Source organism: Hyla sarda, chromosome 1 (genome assembly GCF_029499605.1).
Source record: "Hyla sarda isolate aHylSar1 chromosome 1, aHylSar1.hap1, whole genome shotgun sequence".
Classification (NCBI taxonomy): Eukaryota; Metazoa; Chordata; class Amphibia; order Anura; family Hylidae; genus Hyla; species Hyla sarda.
In genome coordinates this window covers 577,569,737-577,590,219 of record NC_079189.1, presented here as the reverse complement: position 1 = coordinate 577,590,219, position 20,483 = coordinate 577,569,737, and the positions used below count along the sequence as shown (strand labels likewise).

Here is a 20,483-nt window from a genome sequence, read left to right as displayed (position 1 = left end):
CCTTTGAATAGGGGATAAGATGTCTAGGGGCGGAGTACCCCTTTAAGAAGTTGCAATTGGAATAGGTGTGTCCGCTCCTCGTTTTTTCCTAGCCTTGATCCAAATCGGGTGGAGAGGGATCTCCCCACCATAAAGGAGTGTAGCGGCAACCTTGAAGTTTAAAATATTTCAAGACTGCTCAAATTTTGAGTGGTCTTTATTGGCCACTCACAGAGTGTAAGTGCTATATCTTGTTTGTTCCCCTAAATTTTTGTGTCAGATTGAAAGTGAACCAGCAGCCGCTCCCAAGTTTTTTTCATATTTTTTTACAGAGTCAGACAGGAGAGAGCCTAGAGGAGTGCTGTCAGACAGGAGAGAGCACAGAGAAGTGCTATCAGACAGGAGAGAGCACAGAGGAGTCCTATCTGACAGGAGAGAGCACAGAGGAGTCCTATCTGACAGGAAAGAGCACAGAGGAGAGCTATCAGACAGGAGAGAGCACAGAGGAGAGCTATCAGACAGGAGAGAGCACAGAGGAGTACTATCAGACAGGAAAGAGCACAGAGGAGTGCTATCAGACAGGAGAGAGCACAGAGGAGTCCTATCAGACAGGAGAGCGCACAGAGGAGTGCTATCAGACAGGAGAGAGCACAGAGGAGAGCTATCAGACAGGAGAGAGCACAGAGGAGTCCTATCTGACAGGAGAAAGCACAGAGGAGTACTATCAGACAGGAGAGAGCACAGAGGAGTCCTATCCGACAGGAGAGTGCACAGAGGAGTGCTATCAGACAGGAGAGAGCACAGAGGAGTACTATCAGACAGGAGAGAGCACAGATGAGAGCTATCAGACAGGAGAGAGCACAGAGGAGTACTATCAGGCAGGAGAGAGCACAGAGGAGTACTATCAGACAGGAGATAGCACAGAGGAGTCCTATTAGACAGGAGAGCGCACCGAGGAGTGCTATCAGACAGGAGAGAGCACAGAGGAGAGCTATCAGACAGGAGATGGCACAGAGGAGTGCTATCAGACAGGAGAGAGCACAGAGGAGTAATATCAGACAGGAGAGAGCACAGAGGAGAGCTATCAGACAGGAGAGAGCACAGAGGAGTACTATCAGACAGGAGATAGCACAGAGGAGTCCTATCAGACAGGAGAGAGCACAGAGGAGTCCTATCAGACAGGAGAGAGAACAGAGTAGCGCTATCAGACAGGAGATAGCACAGAGGAGTACTATCAGACAGGAGAGAGCACAGAGGAGTACTATCAGACAGGAGAGAGCACAGAGGAGTGCTATCAGACAGGAGAGAGCACAGAGGAGTACTATCAGACAGGAGAGAGCACAGAGGAGTACTATCAGACAGGAGAGAGCACAGAGGAGTCCTATCAGATAGGAGAGAGCACAGAGGAGTGCTAGCCCACCCTCACTTACTGGACTTTGTCCATGCCTGTGCTTCAGCTTGGACAAAGCCATGATTTTATAAGCCATGATATCTATAAAAAGGAAATAACATTTTGTTATGCAGAATATTAGAAAAGTTGATGTTTTGCCAAGATTTACAACACAGAAAAAGTTTTCTTTATCTGACAGTGCCCATTTAAGTTCTAATAACTTTGATATGTTTTTACTTTTTTTTACTTTACATTAGTGGTAAATGTTTGTTGATAGATGCATAGTTTTTTGGCGAAAAAAACTAAAAAAATTTGTGAAACATCGGAAAATTTTTGGCTTATTTTTTCATGGCGTTCACTGTGCAGTAAAAATCATGCTATCTTTATTCTGTGGATCGGTACATTTATGGCAATACCCAATGTATATACCTTTTTTGTTCTTTTTCCCCTTTTTTGCATTGCCATGTTCTGACAGCCATAACTTTTTTTATTTTAAGTCCGACCTCATTGTGTAAGGGTTTATTTTTTTGCAGGAAGAGCCGTACTTTCTATTGGTACCATTTTTGCCATACATGCTACCATTTTACGAACGTGTTAATACCTTTTATGTTTTTTTTTTGTGATATTATAGGGCATTATTGAAGCATTTATTTTATTTTTGTTTTACATTTTATTAACTGAAAAACATTTTACTTAAAATTTTTATACATTTTTACCTGCTATATTACCAGATGTATTGCAGCATAGAATAACTGTCAGTATTGACAGGCTATGGCTGGACCTCACAGACTTCCATACACGGCATCTAGGAGGCCATCAGCTGGCTTCCTCTTGCCATGGAAGTCAATGGGACCCTATGATAGTATCGTACGGTTGCCGATGGGGGACAGGTGAAGCCCCCTCCCTCTGTCAATCCTATAGATGCCACTGCATCTATACGGTTAATACTCCCGAGATCAGCTCTATCTGTGATTGACAGTCAGATCTCACTGTCAGAATGCAGGACATATGCATATGTCCTGTTGAAGGAACATGTTGGCTACAGGGAAGTATGCATACGTTCTGTAGCGGGAAGGGTAACAAGGCTATGGAGACCTTTCTCAAATCCTTTTTCTATTAGGTCATCTCACTTTTTTAGTGAAATTTATAAACTGTAGACAAAAAAAACACCTTAAAAACTAAATGCTAGAAAGTAGATTTATAGATCTAAAAAAAATATATGAATTATAAACAATACTATTGCTAAGTTGATATTTTTCCCTTCTTAGATCTATACATTAATTTTTTTATTTTATTTTATTTTTTTATTCTATTTTACATCATTATAGGGATTTAGTTTTTTGTGCCTTAATCTTTTAAGGCAGAGGGATATGTGGAGATGATTGACAAAGTGCAGCACTCTCAGCGTTACTGTATAAGCTTTGTACCCTAAACCACAATATAGAGATTTTTTTGTTGAAAAGCCGCAACAGTCACAAAGTGACAATGGGAAACAAAGACCCCATGGCCGGCAGCACACCTGTCTTCATTTCACAGAAGAATGAGGTCATAAAGAGATTACGTGGTTGATTTAGTAACTTGTGCTAAGCTCCGAGACCCTTATGGCCGATTCACTTGAAATATTTACTAATTGGTGATAAGCCAAAGAACACAATGGCCCATCACAAGGTGTTTGTCATACCAGGCTTTCTGCTACTGGATGACACATGATCGGACAAAGCTCACTTCTTGTTTTTTTAAAGGTTTTTTGGCTTTTGGTACCAGACAGTAAAGGGGGGTAATATGTCCTTTGAGAAAAATTTGTATTAACTTATATGATGACACCAACAAATAAGAATGCTTACATTATGGAGGCTGGAATATATAGAAAAAGTATGTAGGAGTATATAGAAGAAAAAAATAAATAAAATAAAATAAAATGAATTTAATAAAGGAAGATTCTTAATAATATAATGCTTTATGCACTTTCTTTCTGACATATACAATGGCAGGTCATACACTTGCATACATTATTACCCTACCGTATATTGTCATATAAAAAAAAATTTTTTTAAACATAGTGAAAAGACATATCACAAATTTTTTTCCCATACAATAAATCACGTCTCTTATACCCTATGGCAGAGTTTCCAAACCCAGGTGCCTCCACCTGTTACAAAACTTTCCAAGATGGTACCTTAGGCCACCACTTTATCCGTCTCTGGAGTGATCTTTCTCAAGTAGCACCCCCGACTATACCCCAGTTAAAATCTCTCCTCGCCCCAGGGCATCACCCCTAACCCCTTCACTGGGCATCATAAGCCCCCTTCCCACAAAGTTTTATCTATTTTTCCCCAAACCTCCTCGCAGTATACTTTTTCCCCCTCCAGTAACATTTATCCCATCCCTCTTTGTACCAACTAGAGATGAGCGAATTTACAGTGATTCGATTCATCACTAACCTCGCGGCTCGGCAGTAGCTGACTTTAGTCTGCATAAATTAGTTCAGCTCTCAGGTGCCCCGGTGGGCTGGAGACTCTCTCCTAGAACTGTATCCACCTTTTCCAGCCCACCGGAGCACCTGAAAGATAAACTCATTTATGCAGACTAAAGTCAGCAACCGCCGAGCCACGAGGTTAGTGACGAATCGAATTTCTGTAACTTTGCACATGTCTAGTACCAACCCTTCATTTTGGAAGGTAGAGAATGATGACAGATATGTCTCATATTTTACAACGAACAGGAGCCCCTGCTGTATGTACAACATAGTAGTGCAGTTTTCACATGAGCGCAATATGAACATTTCACAGACACAAGTGACATAAACTGGAACACATCATACTGTGGATCACTTTCAGTTGGGATACACAGACCTAAAAGTAGGGCCCAATATCGGTACAAAGCGATAAAAAATGGTGCGTGCAGATCCATTCCACAACGAACATCAATATCATCCGTGGACCCCATTGACTTATCAGGTATATGGCATTTTACCAGAAAAAGATAAGAGCAAACAATTATGCAGTTTTGTCAATTATATTTGAGGAACCAGTGATGGAAGCATCTGATGGAGCCTCCATGCAGATGTGAGCCCACCTTTATACTCATGTGAAAGCGGTCTAGGTGTAGTGGTGGATAGAACACCGTCCTTTTAGGAGAATAGAAGATGGGAAGCCTACATGCAGGAAAGGTGTCCCCCATACAGGGTAGGATTGATGCACCTTACAGAGCTTCACAGTTTGTACACCCCTAAAGCCGCCCCTGTTGGAGCTCTAGAAAAATGGAAAGACAATAACAAATGATGTTACAAAAACAAATTTAACATAAGAAATAAAAAAATAAAAACATTAATTGCTTATGGGGAATGCTGAAAAATCAGAATAATTAGCATAATTGCTATTTACCGAAAAAATTATAAATGTTTCACCAGTATACATTTGAGAAAAATCTCAAAAAGTTTTACAATCATTAAGTACAATTCATAAATACATTTTGCAGGTATTAAGAGCAATCTCAGGGGTTAGCATTAGGTAGGTTTAGCACAAACATATGTGACAATGTTTCAGCGCCCAGCTCTCTTCTGTGTGTGTTTTAGGGATTGTGCGGCTCTTTTTAATCTATTTGGAGGATGTTGTCAGTCGAGGACCATTTGCTAACAAATAATCCTGTGAATCGTTACCTCTGTAATGATGCTTGAAATTACCAAACACACTTACATCCAGCACCGCTGCAATTAAAGGATAATTCCTCTGTCTGCTCCTGAGAAAAATGGAGGAAAACTACAACAAACCAGAGTCCTGGCAGCTCTAGCAGTGGGGGTGCACAAATGTTAACACTACAAAAGGTCTCCATGTGCATCCATCATAAGTTAAAAAAAAAGAATTGGAATATATCTATCAATTAGTCAAGTGAAAGGAATAAGTCTATATATCCAGTGACAATGGTGTCCATCATGGGGAGGAATACATTAGGTAAGAAGTGACTGGTCAGTTCTTGATGTGTTGGAAGCAGGAAAAATGGGCAAGCATAAGAACCTGAATGACTTTGTCAAGGACCAAATTGTGATGGCTAGGCCTCTGGGTCTAAGCATTTTCGAAATGGCCGGTCTTGTGGGGTGTTCCTGGTTAATAGCTAGCAAATGTGCTGGTTAACAAGTGATAGAATTAAAGGGGTACTCTGCCCCTAGACATCTTATCCCCTATTCAAACCAAAATTGTTGACAAATATCAACAGTATCAAGGTTACAAGTCCATCTCCAGAGATCTAGATTTGCCTTTGTCCACAGGGCACAACATTATCAAGAAGTTTGCAACCCATGGCTCTGTAGCTAATCTCCCTAAGCATGGACGGAAGAGAAAAATTGATGATAGGTGTCAACGCAGGATAGTCCGGATGGTGGATAAGCAGCCCCAAACAAGTTCCAAAAATATTCAAGCTGTCCTGCAGGTTCAGGGAGAATCAGTGTAAGCGAGAACTATCCGTCAACATTTTAATGAAATGAAACGCTATGGCAGGAAACCCAGGAGGACCCCACTGTTGACACAGACATAAAGAAAGCAAGACTACATTTTGCCAAAATAAACTTGAGTAAGCCAAAGCCGAGAGACCTGGAGCAGTTTGCACAGGAAGAGTGGTCCAACATTCCGGCTGAGAGGTGTAAGAAGCTTATTGATGGTTATAGGAAGCGACTGATTTCAGTTATTTTTTCCAAAGGGTGTGCAACCAAATATTAAGTTAGGGGTGCCAATAATTCTGTACAGCCCATTTTTGGAGTTTGGTGACATTATGTCCAATGTGCTTTTTTTCCTCCCTTTTTTGGTTTAGTTCCAATACACCCAAAGGGAATAAACATGTGTATAGCAAAACATGTGTTACTGCAATCTTTTTCTGTGAGAAATACTTTCAGGGGTGCCATGACTGTAAGTGTCATATGTATCATTCAAATAATATAAATACAGATCCATGCACAGGAACACTGAGTATAATAATAGATAGGCGGCAGTGTTTTGTTGAGGGGTCATAAAATTTGGCAGATCTACTAATACAGTAATCCTTCAACTTACAATGGTCTCATACAATAGTCTTTTCTGGACCATTGTAACCTGAAACCAGACTCAACATACAATGCTACAGACAGTCCAGATCTGTGAATCGTGTCAATGGCTGGAAGAACCGACCAATCAGAATAGGCATTTACTGGTAAACCCCTGTATTACTGAAGTGCATGCACTGACTGGTGTCTGGTAGCGCCCCCTACAGTACAGGGAAGTATATGTTCTGTACTACTCTTTACCTGTACAGGACCCTGAAGAAGCTCCTGTCCTCTACATAGACAGTGATTACAGCTCCCAGCAGATCTTTCATACTTTAATATGTAAGGACTTGCTTTATCTATATTGGTTATCTACTTATTTTTCTTGAATCCTCACTTTTTCCTATTTTTGGATGACATTTTGGTGGCTTCAGAACCAATTACCAGGATTCCAAAAAGTTATGGTTTCAACATACAATGGTCGTCCTGGAACCAATACCTATTGTAACTTGAGGGACTACTGAACAGTAGATGCTCTTGTCTATGTTCATACCAAGTTCTTTGCACTGTATTTTCACCCATGCAAAAACATTAATTTAAAAATGGCTTAACATTTCTGCATTGGCTTCTGCAATTTTATTTTTTATTTTTCATACATTATTTTCAGCTACAGAAAATGCCTGCAATTTGCAAACCAGTGATATTTTAAGGGACAAAAAAAGGACACAAAATGTGCAATAATGCATAAAAAAAAAAAACCTTGAACTTAAATTGTACCTATCATATCCCAGAAAAAACAAGTTGTTACTCAGTACCTCATCCTGTTGGGAAAGGGGCATTTTTTATTTTTTATACTTCATACTTTTATTTAAGAACTTTTTATTTAATTTTTTTACACTTTTTACAGGTTATTCTATGCTGCAGTAGTACTAGCAGGCAGACAGGAAGTCATGATCTGACCTCCTGCTGCCATAGCAACCTACGGCGACCCGCGATGGTATCACGGCGCCACAGTTGGTGAACAGGGGGAGGGCGCTACCCCTGTCAGCGCCATAGATGCGTGATCAGGATTGATCACGGCATCTATGGGGTTAATGCTGCCGGGACGGCCCCGGCGGCTGCGGTGGGACTCTGGCTGTGACTGGCAGCATACGTCCCATAGCAGGAAGAGGTTAAATAGAAGTAATTTACAAATCATAGGATCATACGGATCCGAAACGCGTCGGCGTTCCCGTCTCTGTCTTGTATATGCTTTTATAACTTAATAAAGCCCAAGAAATAGCAACAATAGCGCTGGACATCCTACTTCTTTGCTAATTTACAAATCTGTTTAACTTTCTGGCACCAATACTTTTTTTGTTCCTTTGGTGTGTCCCTATAATATAAATAATAATTTTATTTAAATAAAATATGTGGCCCCCTTAAAACAAATGTAGTCCAATCTGATCTGTTCCTATGGGCTAAATCACAAGGTAATAAAATATGTTGCAGTATAAGCCGCCACCTCCTCAGCGCTCGCAGCTCATGATAACCATCAAACCGGGTGATTAAATGCTCGATTAGATGAGCTCTTTAGAATAATTTGTTCTCACAAACATCTCCAAAAACTCTGCAGTCAACTGGATATTGATCCTGCAGCCTCGCGATTCCTTTGTTCACATGGGTGGCGGTATAATGCCAGGGATCAAACTGAAAATCCTGTCTGGATAGTATTAGAGTAAATTTCCCTCGCCAGTGGATTATACCTCAGGCCCATGAGAACAGCGGACTGTTTCGGCATCTGCATTGCATGGTCTGAATGTTTCATTAGAATAGCCTCCTTTTTATAATTTATTTCCTGTTCCTTACGTTGCTCCAGCATTTCCTGTGGCGCTGTACGGAGACTGTTAACACAGTGCCTGTGCACGATATGGCTCAAAATTGAATTTTCCCCTATCACATTTTGATTTTTCCCAAGTACTATACAAAGTTAAAGGGGTACTCCGTTGCTCAGCATTTGGAACAAACTGTTCCTAACACTGGAGCCGGCGCCTGGAGCTCGTGACGTCATAGCCCCGCCCGCTCATGATGTCACGCCCTGCCCCCTCAATGCAAGTCTATGGGAGGGGGCGTGACGGCTGTCACGCCCCCTCCCATAGACTTGCATTGAGGGGGCGGGGCGTGATGGCATGAGGGGGCGGGCTATGACATCACAAGCTTCAGGCGCCGGCCCCAGCGTTCTTGAAAAGTTTGTTCCAAACGCTGAGCAACGGAGTACCCCTTTAACTTTGTATAATACTTGGGAAAAATCTAAATGTGATAGGGGAAAATTATATTTTGAACCATGTTTGTTCCAAACGCTGAGCAGCGGAGTACCCCTTTAAGCAACCTATCAGGATGAAAGGCTTGATGAATCGTACACAAATACACATATTGCTCTGGACTGAGTTCGGACCCACAATTGGACCACTACACCATCAGGTGCCATAACTGTCTAAACGCCGCAGTTAATTGCCGGTCATCGGAGTGGCTTGCCCGGTATATTGCGAGTCCCAGACGCCCATCATACTCCAACGCTCGACCCATGATGTATATTTATGTCATAAGTCAGAAAGGGGGAAGACCCTGTACGTAGGGTGCTCCACTATTCCCTCCTCCACCACGAGATACTGAGAGCTGACCACCGCTATTTCTGATAAGGTTCAAGAAGATGACTGCCTGATGGGACGTCCTCCTCTGCGCCCCCAACAACACTGTGCGGGGATGCAGCTTCTGATGTGTTAGAACACTCCCTCTTGTCCCCGAGCATAGTGCCTGCTGAAGCGCGTTGTTCATCCGCCGGGCCAGACACACATGGCTGCCATGCTCAGATTCTCCATGGCGACCTGGCACCCAGGATTGGTCAAGCCCTGGTTTAGCTATTACAAAATATTTTTTAAACTTTTTATTTTATTTTTTGAACGTACATATTACAAAGAAAAGTAACTTACTGCAAAGAGTGAACAAAAAAAATTTAAACCCATTTCGGAAAGATTAGATGGGCCACTAAAGTAAATCATGACAGAAAACAGATAATTCAAAGACTATAAATATTTAAAATGCAAGGCAGACATTTCTCTCCCCGCCTCGAACACATGTAATACGGTAGCAGCAATTAAGGCTATTTTCCTGTAAATGGCTTCAGCTTTCCTAGTTGTTTTTTTTTCAGCATTTTTCTTTACTGTCTAAACCGAAATGCATTAATCTCTAAAAGGATTAATGTGAAAGTGATTGTCCTTATAAAATAAATAAATAATAAAAAAAGAGACAAAAAAAAAAAAAAAAAATGTGGATAAATGTGTTTGATGAACCCTCCGGCAGCAGGGAGAGACTCTTGTTGACCACTGCACGTAGGCATTACTTTGCAGGCGAGATCAATAGATATTAGCTTTAGAGAAGACGAGATACAGAAAAGAGCTGCATCATATTCTGGAGTCGGCCCGGGCGAGCCTGAAATTGTCTCAATCAAGCCGTTTTTTTCTTCCTCCTGCATCCCATCTGCTTGCTTTCTGCTAAAACTATTCATTTAAGACAGAGATGTAATTAGTTTCAATTGATTTAGGTCCAGATTTGGATAGGAGGATCTCCAGATGACTGAAAGGTTATATATATATTTTTTTTTTTTTTTCCCTTTTTTTTTTGCTTGCTTCAATAACACAATTTTTCTTGGTGGGTTACATTAACAAATAATAAAATAACACAAATGAGATACTAATAGGAACAGAATTTAAATATCCTTTTCACATCTTCCAACAGTACAACCTCTTTTTTTTATCGACACTATAGGGTTCTTTCTACCTATGAGAGCGGAAAGCCACTGTGTATCAGCTTCCACTATGGCTGATCCAGTCTCTAACCATCCCTTCTGGAAATGTTCTGAAACATTTCGAGATTATCCTGAGTACTCTATCTTAAAAGATTGTTTCTCCCAATATTATGCATCCCCAAAAAAATGAAAATAAACATAGCCAACTTCTTACCAGACTACCATTGGCTAAAATGGCCATGATCGTTAAATGGGCACTGTCATATTTTACATGTCACAGAGATATGTCCAAAGTTTTGATCAGTTGGGGTCTCAGTGCTGAGACACCCAAAGATCAGAAGAAGGGGAAGGGAGAAGCGCATGGCAGAGCCCCCCGGCTCACAACAATCTTTGTCTCGCTAACTCAGAGACTTATAATGGAGCATCGAGAAAGCAATTGTTGAGTGCCAGAGTATAATGCATGCTGCAGTGTGGTTATCCCCAACTGTTCTCCTGACTAATGTGAGTCTCAGGACTAAGAACCTGACCTATCAAAACTTTTTAAGTGGAGTATAAAAGAGACCTTCCAAACAACAGGCGCTATTGCAGTGCCTGTTGTGTGAAAGGTCTCTTTTCTACTCCACTTGGCACTGCACCCAATTATGTGACCTTCTGGGTTGAGCAGCTTCCTCCACAATGAAAGATCCATACCCTTTTACAGGGGACATATGCTCATTTTCCCCCTCTCTAAGGTGAGTGGCCATCTTGACTGAATTCTGACGTGCTTTTCACAGACCCTTAGCCAAGCGTCCCTATCATCCAAGGGTAACACAGGAGATGCTGTTCTTCTGCTTCTTTGTTTTTTAATCCCACCATAGGTCTATCAAAACTTTTGACATGTCAGGAGTTTTTTAAGTGGTGACAGGTATACTTTAAATTTTACTTAATGAATGATCATTCTTGTTGAAATTGTCCATTTTCATCAACTTTAATCAAACTTTTAGGAGTGCTTTGGCAATTGCCGGCAGTCTGAGGAGCTCAAAAAATTCTATGATTTTTTTTTAGTGATTTTTGTCCCATTTTTCTACAGTTTGAGGAGCTGAATCACTTTGATTAGCCAATTTCTTTTTCAGAAGTCTTGTTTATGCAAACCCCTTTTCCACTTACCAGGTCCTATTGTGTCCATTCATTACACACCATTTGGTTTTGATACAAGCTGTAGAAATGTAGTATACATTACAGGTGGAAATAGGGACTCAATAACCACCTCCAGGAGCCGTAACAGTGGATCTCAATGATTCTTAGCAAAATAATTTTGTATCCTTACGCACATGTCTGTTTGTTTCATAATGCTGTTATTTTAACATAAAGCCATAGCTTAAGATAAATTCCTTCTCCCTCTGGAGGAGATGGCCAACCATGACTGTTTGGAGATGGCTAGAAGCTTTGTTGTGTTAACTAAAAAGGTCATTTTTTAAAATTATTTATTTTATTTTAACATTACATTACATTTCAGACCAAACAAGTTGAAACTATATAGTGTACATAGCCATACTATGATATATAAGGAGGAGGGGAAGGTAAAAATAAAGCTCACAGCCAAAAGGCACACTAGAAATAATGATGGCCTTTTAACTGTCTGGGGACTTCATTAGACTACCAGAAGTTTTCAGCCTCCCAAAGGTACGGTATATAATCCTTTTAAGAAAAGAAGCTTGTTATATGGATCTCATCAGAACTGAAACAACGCATTACGCCAAAGTAAAGTAGACAACTATATCAACAGGCTAAATTAAAATTTAATAAAGTAACAACTTAAAAAAATAAAAATAAATCTGGTCCGTGTAATACCAAGATTTAAAAAATTCTATTCAAAACTAAAAGATAAAAAGGAACGAAAAATATATATTTGTTGAATTTCAAGAGCCCAATCCCCCACCTAAAAAAAAAAAATCTCTCTTTTTTCTTATGATCCATTGAAAACAAACAGATTACAGGATGTCCCAGTGCTGGGAAAACACCAACCCACCGCTCAATCTCCGCCATGATCTGTGACTCAAGACTAGGCTTCAGATCTGTCATTTTCAACTATAGCTCCAGACAGTGATCCAAAAAAACAACCTAAAATAAACTCTTAAACAAGGTTTTGGATGGCTTCAAAGATCGATTTAAAGGGGGTGTTTGGAACAAACTGTTCCGGATGTTGGAGCCGGCGCCAGGAGCTTGTGACGTTATATAGCCCCACCCCCTCATGACATCACGCCCCGCCCTCTCAATGCAAGTCTATGGGAGGGGGCGTTCACGCCCCCTCCCGCAGACTTGCATTGAGGGGGCGGGGCGTGATGGCATGAGGGGGCGGGGCTATGACGTCACGTGCTGCCGGCTCCAGCGTTTGGAACAGTTTGTTCCAAACGCTGAGCAGCAGAGTACCCCCCTTTAAGAGTTTATTTTAACTGTAGTGCCACCACAGGCAGGATAGATTATGCATGCTGAGATCAATGGGCTGCCCATATAACACCCCTTCCAAGATATACATTTTGTAGTTGCTTTCTGCTTCATTACAGGGTTCTTTTTCACCAACACCATAATCTATACATCCGACAGATACCTTCAACACTCTTTTGGCCTCTATTGGGTAAAGGAGGAGTATCTAGGAACACATTTACCATAAATACTAGAAGTTTTCTCAACACATGTGGTAAATAGGCACTGCTAATGCAGTATGAAAATATCCTAAATAATTAGGAAAGTTCAGATGACAACCCCCTAAAAATATTGTAATGGTGTCTTTATCTGTTGTCACTTTGCTATATATAAGAAATATCTTTTAAATGGGTAATTCAGCTATACAAAAACTCATCCCCTATCCATAGGGTAGGGGATAAGTGTCTAAACATGACCTCTGGGGCCAACCACGTTGGCGGGGCCCCAACTCTGCCTGCTGAATAGAGCAATGGGTTGACACACACACACACACACTACATTGAGTGCCGGAGATACCCAAGTGATGGTGGCATGCCTACTCTCCTTAAAGAAGAGGGTCCTGCAATGACATTTCTCACCCAGCAACGAAGCTAGTAGAAACACGGCCCCTTTTAGGAGCCCCAAATGCTGTGCCTCTGCCTCTTCCATAGGAGGGGGCATGTTTCCTCCAGCTTCTGTGCTGAGTACGACACACACATTAAAAGGAGCACAGCTGGGGCCCCATACAGGAGATCGCAAGGGGTCCCAGTGGTCGGGTTCTGCGGATAGGGGATACGTTTTTTTCCCGCTGGATATCTTCTTCAAGTCAACAGGAACTTCCTGAATCAAGTAATTTCATGGACTGTACCACAAGAGATGGTGGGTGGGGGGGGGGGGGGCTGACTCTATACTTGTTACTACATAGCTTATTTAGATTAGAGGTCCTAAACCCAGTCCTCCAGGCCACCAACAGAATTTAATTTTTCCCTGTTCGATTCCAATGGAGCAACTGAGATAAAGTAAAATGTTGGTCGGCCTTAAAGGGGTACTCCAGTGGGAAACAATTTTTTTTTTTAATCAACTGGTGCCAGAATGTTGAACAGATATGTAAATTACTTTTATTTATTAATCTTAACCCTTCCAGTATTTATCAGCTGCTGTATGCTACAGAGACAGTTCTTTTCTTTTTGAATTTCTTTTCTGTCTTACCACAGTGCTCTCTGCTGACACCGCTGTCCATGTCAGGAACTGTCCAGAGTAGGAGCAAATCCCCATAGCAAACATATGCTGCTCTGGACAGTTCCTGACATGGACAGAGGTGTCAGCAGAGAGCACTGTGGTCAGACAGAAAAGACATTCAAAAAGAAAAGAACTTGCTCTGGAGAATACTGCAGCTGATAAGTACTGGAAGGATTAAGATTTTTAAATAGAAGTAATTTCCAAATCTGTATAACTTTCTAGCACCAGTTGATTTGACAGACAATTCCACCAGAGTACCTCTTTAAGGACTGGAATGGGGTTGGGGATCACTGCTTTAGATGACTATAAAGGGATAGATAGATATGAGATAGATAGACAGATAGATAGATATGAGATAGATAGATATGTGATAGATAGACAGATAGATAGATATGAGATAGATAGATAGATATGAGATAGATATGAGATAGATATGAGATAGATATGAGATAGATAGATATAGATATGAGATAGATAGATATGAGATAGATATGAGATAGATAGATATGAGATAGATAGATAGATATAGATATGAGATAGATAGATATGAGATAGATATGAGATAGATAGATATGAGATAGATAGATATGAGATAGATAGATATGAGATAGATAGATATGAGATAGATAGATATGTGATAGATAGATATGAGATAGATATGAGATAGATATGAGATAGATAGATATGAGATAGATAGATATGAGATAGATAGATATGAGATAGATAGATATGAGATAGATAGATATGAGATAGATAGATATGAGATAGATAGATATGCGATAGATAGATAGATAGATATGAGATAGATAGATAGATATGAGATAGATAGATAGATATGAGATAAATAGATAGAAATGAGATAGATAGATAGATATGAGATAGATAGATAGATAGATAGATAGATAGATAGATGAGATAGATAGATAGATATGAGATAGATAGATATACAGACAGATATTTTACACACAAGAAGTCCAGGATTTGACAATCGGGTGGAGGATGCTTTGATGTTAAACTGTATTTATAAAACATTCTCTAAATCATGTTGCAGTTTTTTTCTTTGGAGCAATATTTGTGCATTGCATACAGTGGAGGAATGTTTTAGTCCAAAATAGACCTACATGATAAAAATGCCACAGAAATGCCGATTAATATCCACAAAATTTACATTACCTGCTGCAAGATCATCATCCACAAGATCGTGCTCTTCTTCCTGAACTTTCACCTCTGACCCTGCAGAGTCAGGACTAGCATTGCCGCCCTGTATAGATTCTGCCGTCACTCCAGCTGTAAAGATCCAAAGAGAATAAATAGGTCAGAACTTAATACTGTTAAACTTATTCAAATATACAAAAAAAAAAAAATACAGCAAAGATATAACAGAACACAAAGAAGGCATACAAAAAAAAATATGAGAAAAAATAGAAAAAAATTTAAACTGTTATAAAAAACAAAATTACAAAAACCTATTGAGGTTGAAAAAAAAGAATACAAAGAATTTGTTTCAGAAATGAAAAAAATATATAAAATTAAAAATACAAATACAGGTAATGAAGATACAAAAATAGTAGGAAAAACTTTTTTGGTAGGCTTTACATTATATAGCAATGCCTGATAGTTGGGATCTGAGCGGACGCCTGGTGTCTCTGGGCTCCAGACATTCATAATACATGTAAGATCAGATGATTAGGTGTTTAAGATAAAACTCTTCCTGTCCCGCAGATGCTGCTCATACATTCTTAATACGTAATACGTGGAGAGCTGACACAGGAGCGCTGCACATTGACCATCAAGACATGAATAATGACCTTTGAACAGCGCTGCACAATATGTCAGCTCCATATAAATAAAAGATAAAAATAATAATATTGTACTTGACCTTGCTTGATGTCCGATAAATAATTCTCTATGTTAGTCTTTTCTCTTACAAATAAACTTATATAAAATAAAAAAATACTGCATCCAAACAATGTAGTTTCATGTATGAACGCCCAGTGGCAGCTGTTACATCGACGTCAATCCTTTGAAGCGGAAAACTGACCATGATTGTAGCACTTTCTACTTGATCATCATCACCTGATAATCCTCTTGTTCACATTGGTATTGTGTATTTTTTATCATTCTGCCCTTCCTGTAACTGGAATACGCTCTTCATGTACTGACTTCCTGGGGAGCCTGTGGTGGGCTTGTAGTTATAGACAGCAGCCGATCAGAGGAGTCAGAGCTGCAAGAGACTGAGCCAATGAAGAGGCAGCGGATGTGTTTCAGGCTGCCTCAGACTCAATTAGATACTAGGACTAAGCTTTAGTCATAGATAACAGCTCTGCCATAAGAGAGCTAAAGAAAAAGACAGCCAAGGGGCTAGCACTGAGAACAACAAATAGTGGGTGAGGGTCACCTATAGGTGCTGACTAAGTAATCACTTTTGAGGTTATAACTTGAGGATTGCTTTAAAGGGGTTTTTCCATGTACCACACTTCACCTATCCAGAAACATGGCTTTATCTGCCATGAGGCGAGATGAGTACCTCACCTCAGGCAGCAGATTATATAGTTCCTTAAAGGGGCACTCCGCCCCTAGACATCTTTTCCCGTATCTCCAAGCTGCACCTGGCATTCGTTTAGAGCATCGGGTTCAGTGAGGCTCATGATGTCACAGCCACACACCCTCAATGCAAGTCTATGGAAGGGGGCGTGACAGTCATCACGCCCCCTTCCATAGACTTGCATTGAGGGGGCGTGGCCGTGACGTCACAAGGTTCTGCCCCGCATCACCAGTCATCCAACACGGAGCGAACTTCACTCCGTGCACCGGATGTCTGGGGTGCCGCAGCCGAGATCACGGGGGTCCCCAGCGGCGGGCTCCCCGCGATCAGACATCTTATTCCCTATCCTTTGGATAGGGAATAAGATGTTTAGGGGTGAAGTACCCCTTTTAGGACAACATGTTCCATGGAGTGGCACTAAATCATAAATCATAGCATCTCCTGCTCTCTTATTGTGTAACGATGGCTCAACACCTGCAAATTAGGGATCCACCGATATCAATTTTTTAGGGGCGATATCAATAATCTTTGACCTTTCAGGCCGATAACTTATACCGATATTCACGTTGAGGACGTCACTCGTCATTGCGCAGCGCGCAGGAGCCAGAAGTAGCGCGGGCCCCGGGAACAGTTAATTATAAAACCGGGGATGGGGGAGGCAATGGGGCAGCGGCGGTCTCTGGCCGGGGAGGCGGGACATTATCGGCATATCGGTAAGGTAATTGCCGATACCGATAAGGTCCAAAATCGTGAATATTGGCCGATAATATCGGCCAAACCGATAATCGGTCGATCCCTACTGCAAATGACAGCGGGAAACAGATATGGAAAGCAATGCAGTCAGGACTGGGATTCTTACATAGAGATATCTTTGCTAATACTGTTATATGCTGCAGTTTTGGGATCCCCATTTATCAGAAACTAAAGACCTATCCTGTAGATACCCCTCTGAAGGAGTTCTCTCATGACTACATTTCCTGTTCATATGATGGTTCAGGACCCCCCGCCTATAAAGAAGGAAAGTGGAATCACTCTTTACAAGAAACTCCCGATCTGGAGTCAAGTCCTCCCTGTAATATACAGATGGCTATAAATCTGAATGGCTGCCATGAAATACTATATTCCCCCTGCAGTGTACACTGGCCGTCTACTGCTCTCCTCACAACATTATACATTTGCAATGGATGTTGGTAGCGGAAGTGGCTGCGATTAGTTGATCTGTTACTGGTGTATAATGAATGAGGTGGCTGCTAATTAAATCTGCCCTTTAGGGATTTTTGGGGTGATTTTTTGGGGTAAATATTCTTTAAGAATGTTAAATATATTTATGCCAATATTCCATTTTGCTGTAAAGGTATTTAAAAAAAAAAGGAGGTGAACCCAAATAGCACAAATAAAACCCTACGCATTGGCTACAACACGTAATATACATTTTCAAGCCTGTACAAGAGGCAAATATTAATCTCACCCTGCGTCTTACTCCTTTTCAGTTCTCACTCCGCACAACGATATTGCTGATGATTATTAATATTGCGGTCTCGTACAAATGGCTTGGGTCACATCCTGATCAATCCCAATAAAACAAGGCAGGTTCTAGCAGGTTTTTTTTTTTTTCGCCTCTTGCTTTGGAACAATTTAACATGTGCATAACCGAGACTGATATTGTTGATCTCCAGGGTTTTACAGAGGTCACTTCTTTTTATTTTATTGTAAATTCAATACAAGCTCCTAAGTGATAGCAGAGTAGAAAAGAATGCGGCCATTAAACCGAGAGGACGTGGAAATATTGCTCTCCGGATCCTCAAAAATATCTTAAACCGTCTGTAAGGGAAGGACGCAACTTTTTATATCACGCAGTAATCTAATAAGCCTAATGAGAATTTTAACCATATTGATTGACAATGTTTATACAAGGTTCTCTACTGTTATCACAAGCTGGGAATTACTGGCTAGACATTAGCGTAAATGAAATAATAAAGCACAAAAAATGTTATATGCTTTTTTATTAGATACGAGGATAAAATAAAATTCTACAATCAATGGTTAACTAAAAACTTCTTAATAAATACAAATAAAATGTTTATTGCTGCAGGTGAGCAAAAAAAAAAAAAGCTAAATAGCAAATAAGATTAAATAAAAAATAAGATAAAGGAATATATACACGCATCTATATATATATATATATATATAAAAAAAAAATATATATATATATATATATATATATACACACACACACACACACACACACACACACACATACACACACTGTACACATACATCATACATATATATTAACACATCTTATTTTTATGATTTCTTATTTGTTAAACTAAAATGTCAACAGGAATGACACTTCTATTACTGAAAAATAATAAAAAAGAATACATTTTAATTAGCTATATATTAACCATATTTTTTTTTTATTTACCGGTAATTATATTTTTATTTACAGTAATATTTTATTTAATATTATATTTTTATTTAAAATTAAAATGCCATAGAAACAAGAACTACATTTTTCCGATGATATCAGAAATAAATTGTATGAAAAAATAAATAAATACTTTGGTATTTACTATTTTATGTATTTATTTTTCTGGGAAAATGTAAAATGATATAAACAGGAATCCCATTTTTATCACTGCAAGTGACCAATGGGGCCTAATTATTATTTTTTTTAATATTAAATATTGCATATGTTGCACACACACACAGATATAAATATATACACATACACACACACACATATATATATATATATATATATATATATATATATATATATGTACAATATAAATTACCGTATATATATATATATATATTTATATATATTACACACACACAATGGCACTAGGGCTTTGGAATATACAGTAAACTGGTCGGGGAGGGGAGGTAAATTTATAGGAAGCGAGCTATGTGCGGTGAGTGAGCGGTCTTGCCTCGGCTTCCCTGCAATGCCCTGACAGACAGACTGACTGCCTCACATTAATTCATTTCACACCACTGCTATCGATCGGCAGACTGTTCCCTGGTCTCTCTCCACACATTGCCTGTCTGGCTGCCTGCATCCACATCAGCACATACACACAAAGGCCAGAGCTAGATAACCTTTTACTTTCCGTTAAAGGCGCTGCAGATTTTTAGTTTATTTTCCATGCAAAACCCCAGAACAAAGGAAAAGGAGAAAATTCTGTAAATGTTCTTTCCTTCTTCCCTCTGCTGGGATCCAATGTTATTTTATTGTGGTTTTTTTGTTAGCATTTTCATGTTTGTGTTTTGCATATTTACAGCAATTTCCTAATGCACTTTATAACCTGCCAGATAATAGAGGAGCTGAGGAAACAGAATCCTATGACTGTTCTGCTGGCACTACTCTTGCTCTGTCAGACCCAACTTATCTATTCCAATGGGTGGTCGCCGCTTTCTTCAGTGAAATCGGCTCATTGTCTCTTCATGGGCGATCCATCATCATCTGCCAACTTTATAGAACAACTTCTTTAAGACAAGATTAAATATTATCACTTATCCACAGAATTAGGGTGAACTAGCTGATTGGTGGGGTCCAGTTGTATCTTTAGAAAGTGCCATAAAGAGTGAATAGAGTGGTTGCCAAGGCAATTAACTCAAGGGACACGTTCTTGTGATCAGTGGGACCTTTACCAGTCACTGATTCTATGGATAAGTAGTAGCTTTAAATCTTAGAATAACCCCTTTAAAGGGGAACTGAACTTATCCTGTATCAACAGGATAGGGGATAAGTGTCTGATTGTGAATGGTGCTGTACGGGACACGGCTACTTACCCGTCTTCTGTGTGTTTTGGCCCCCACCCAGTGATGGCCCGCTCAGCCAATCAACGGTCGCAGCATTGTCCCTTCACAGCAGGTGATTGGTTGAGTGGGCCATCAGTAGTGCTTGTCCAGGAATGTGGGGGCCAGAACACACAGGGGACAGGTATTTCTCTAGCTCTCCCACTTCATACCGGAATATCTGTCCCATGATGGATGTCTTAAAGGGGTACTCCGCTGCTAAGCATTTGGAACAAACTGTTCCGATCTCTGGAGCCGGGAGCTCGTGATGTCATAGTCCTGCCCC

At 40.1% G+C, this 20,483-nt stretch overlaps 1 protein-coding gene across 2 annotated transcripts in view; it reads right to left on the bottom strand.

Annotated features, from left to right (window-relative positions):
- WDR7 (WD repeat domain 7) overlaps positions 1 to 20,483 on the bottom strand; it is a 479,768-nt gene that overhangs the window by 257,931 nt on the left and 201,354 nt on the right. For both annotated transcript variants that reach the window (XM_056544810.1, XM_056544818.1), the window contains one exon: positions 15,019 to 15,132. In XM_056544810.1, the coding sequence (XP_056400785.1) occupies positions 15,019 to 15,132 (114 nt within the window). The remainder of the gene's footprint in view (positions 1 to 15,018; positions 15,133 to 20,483) is intronic.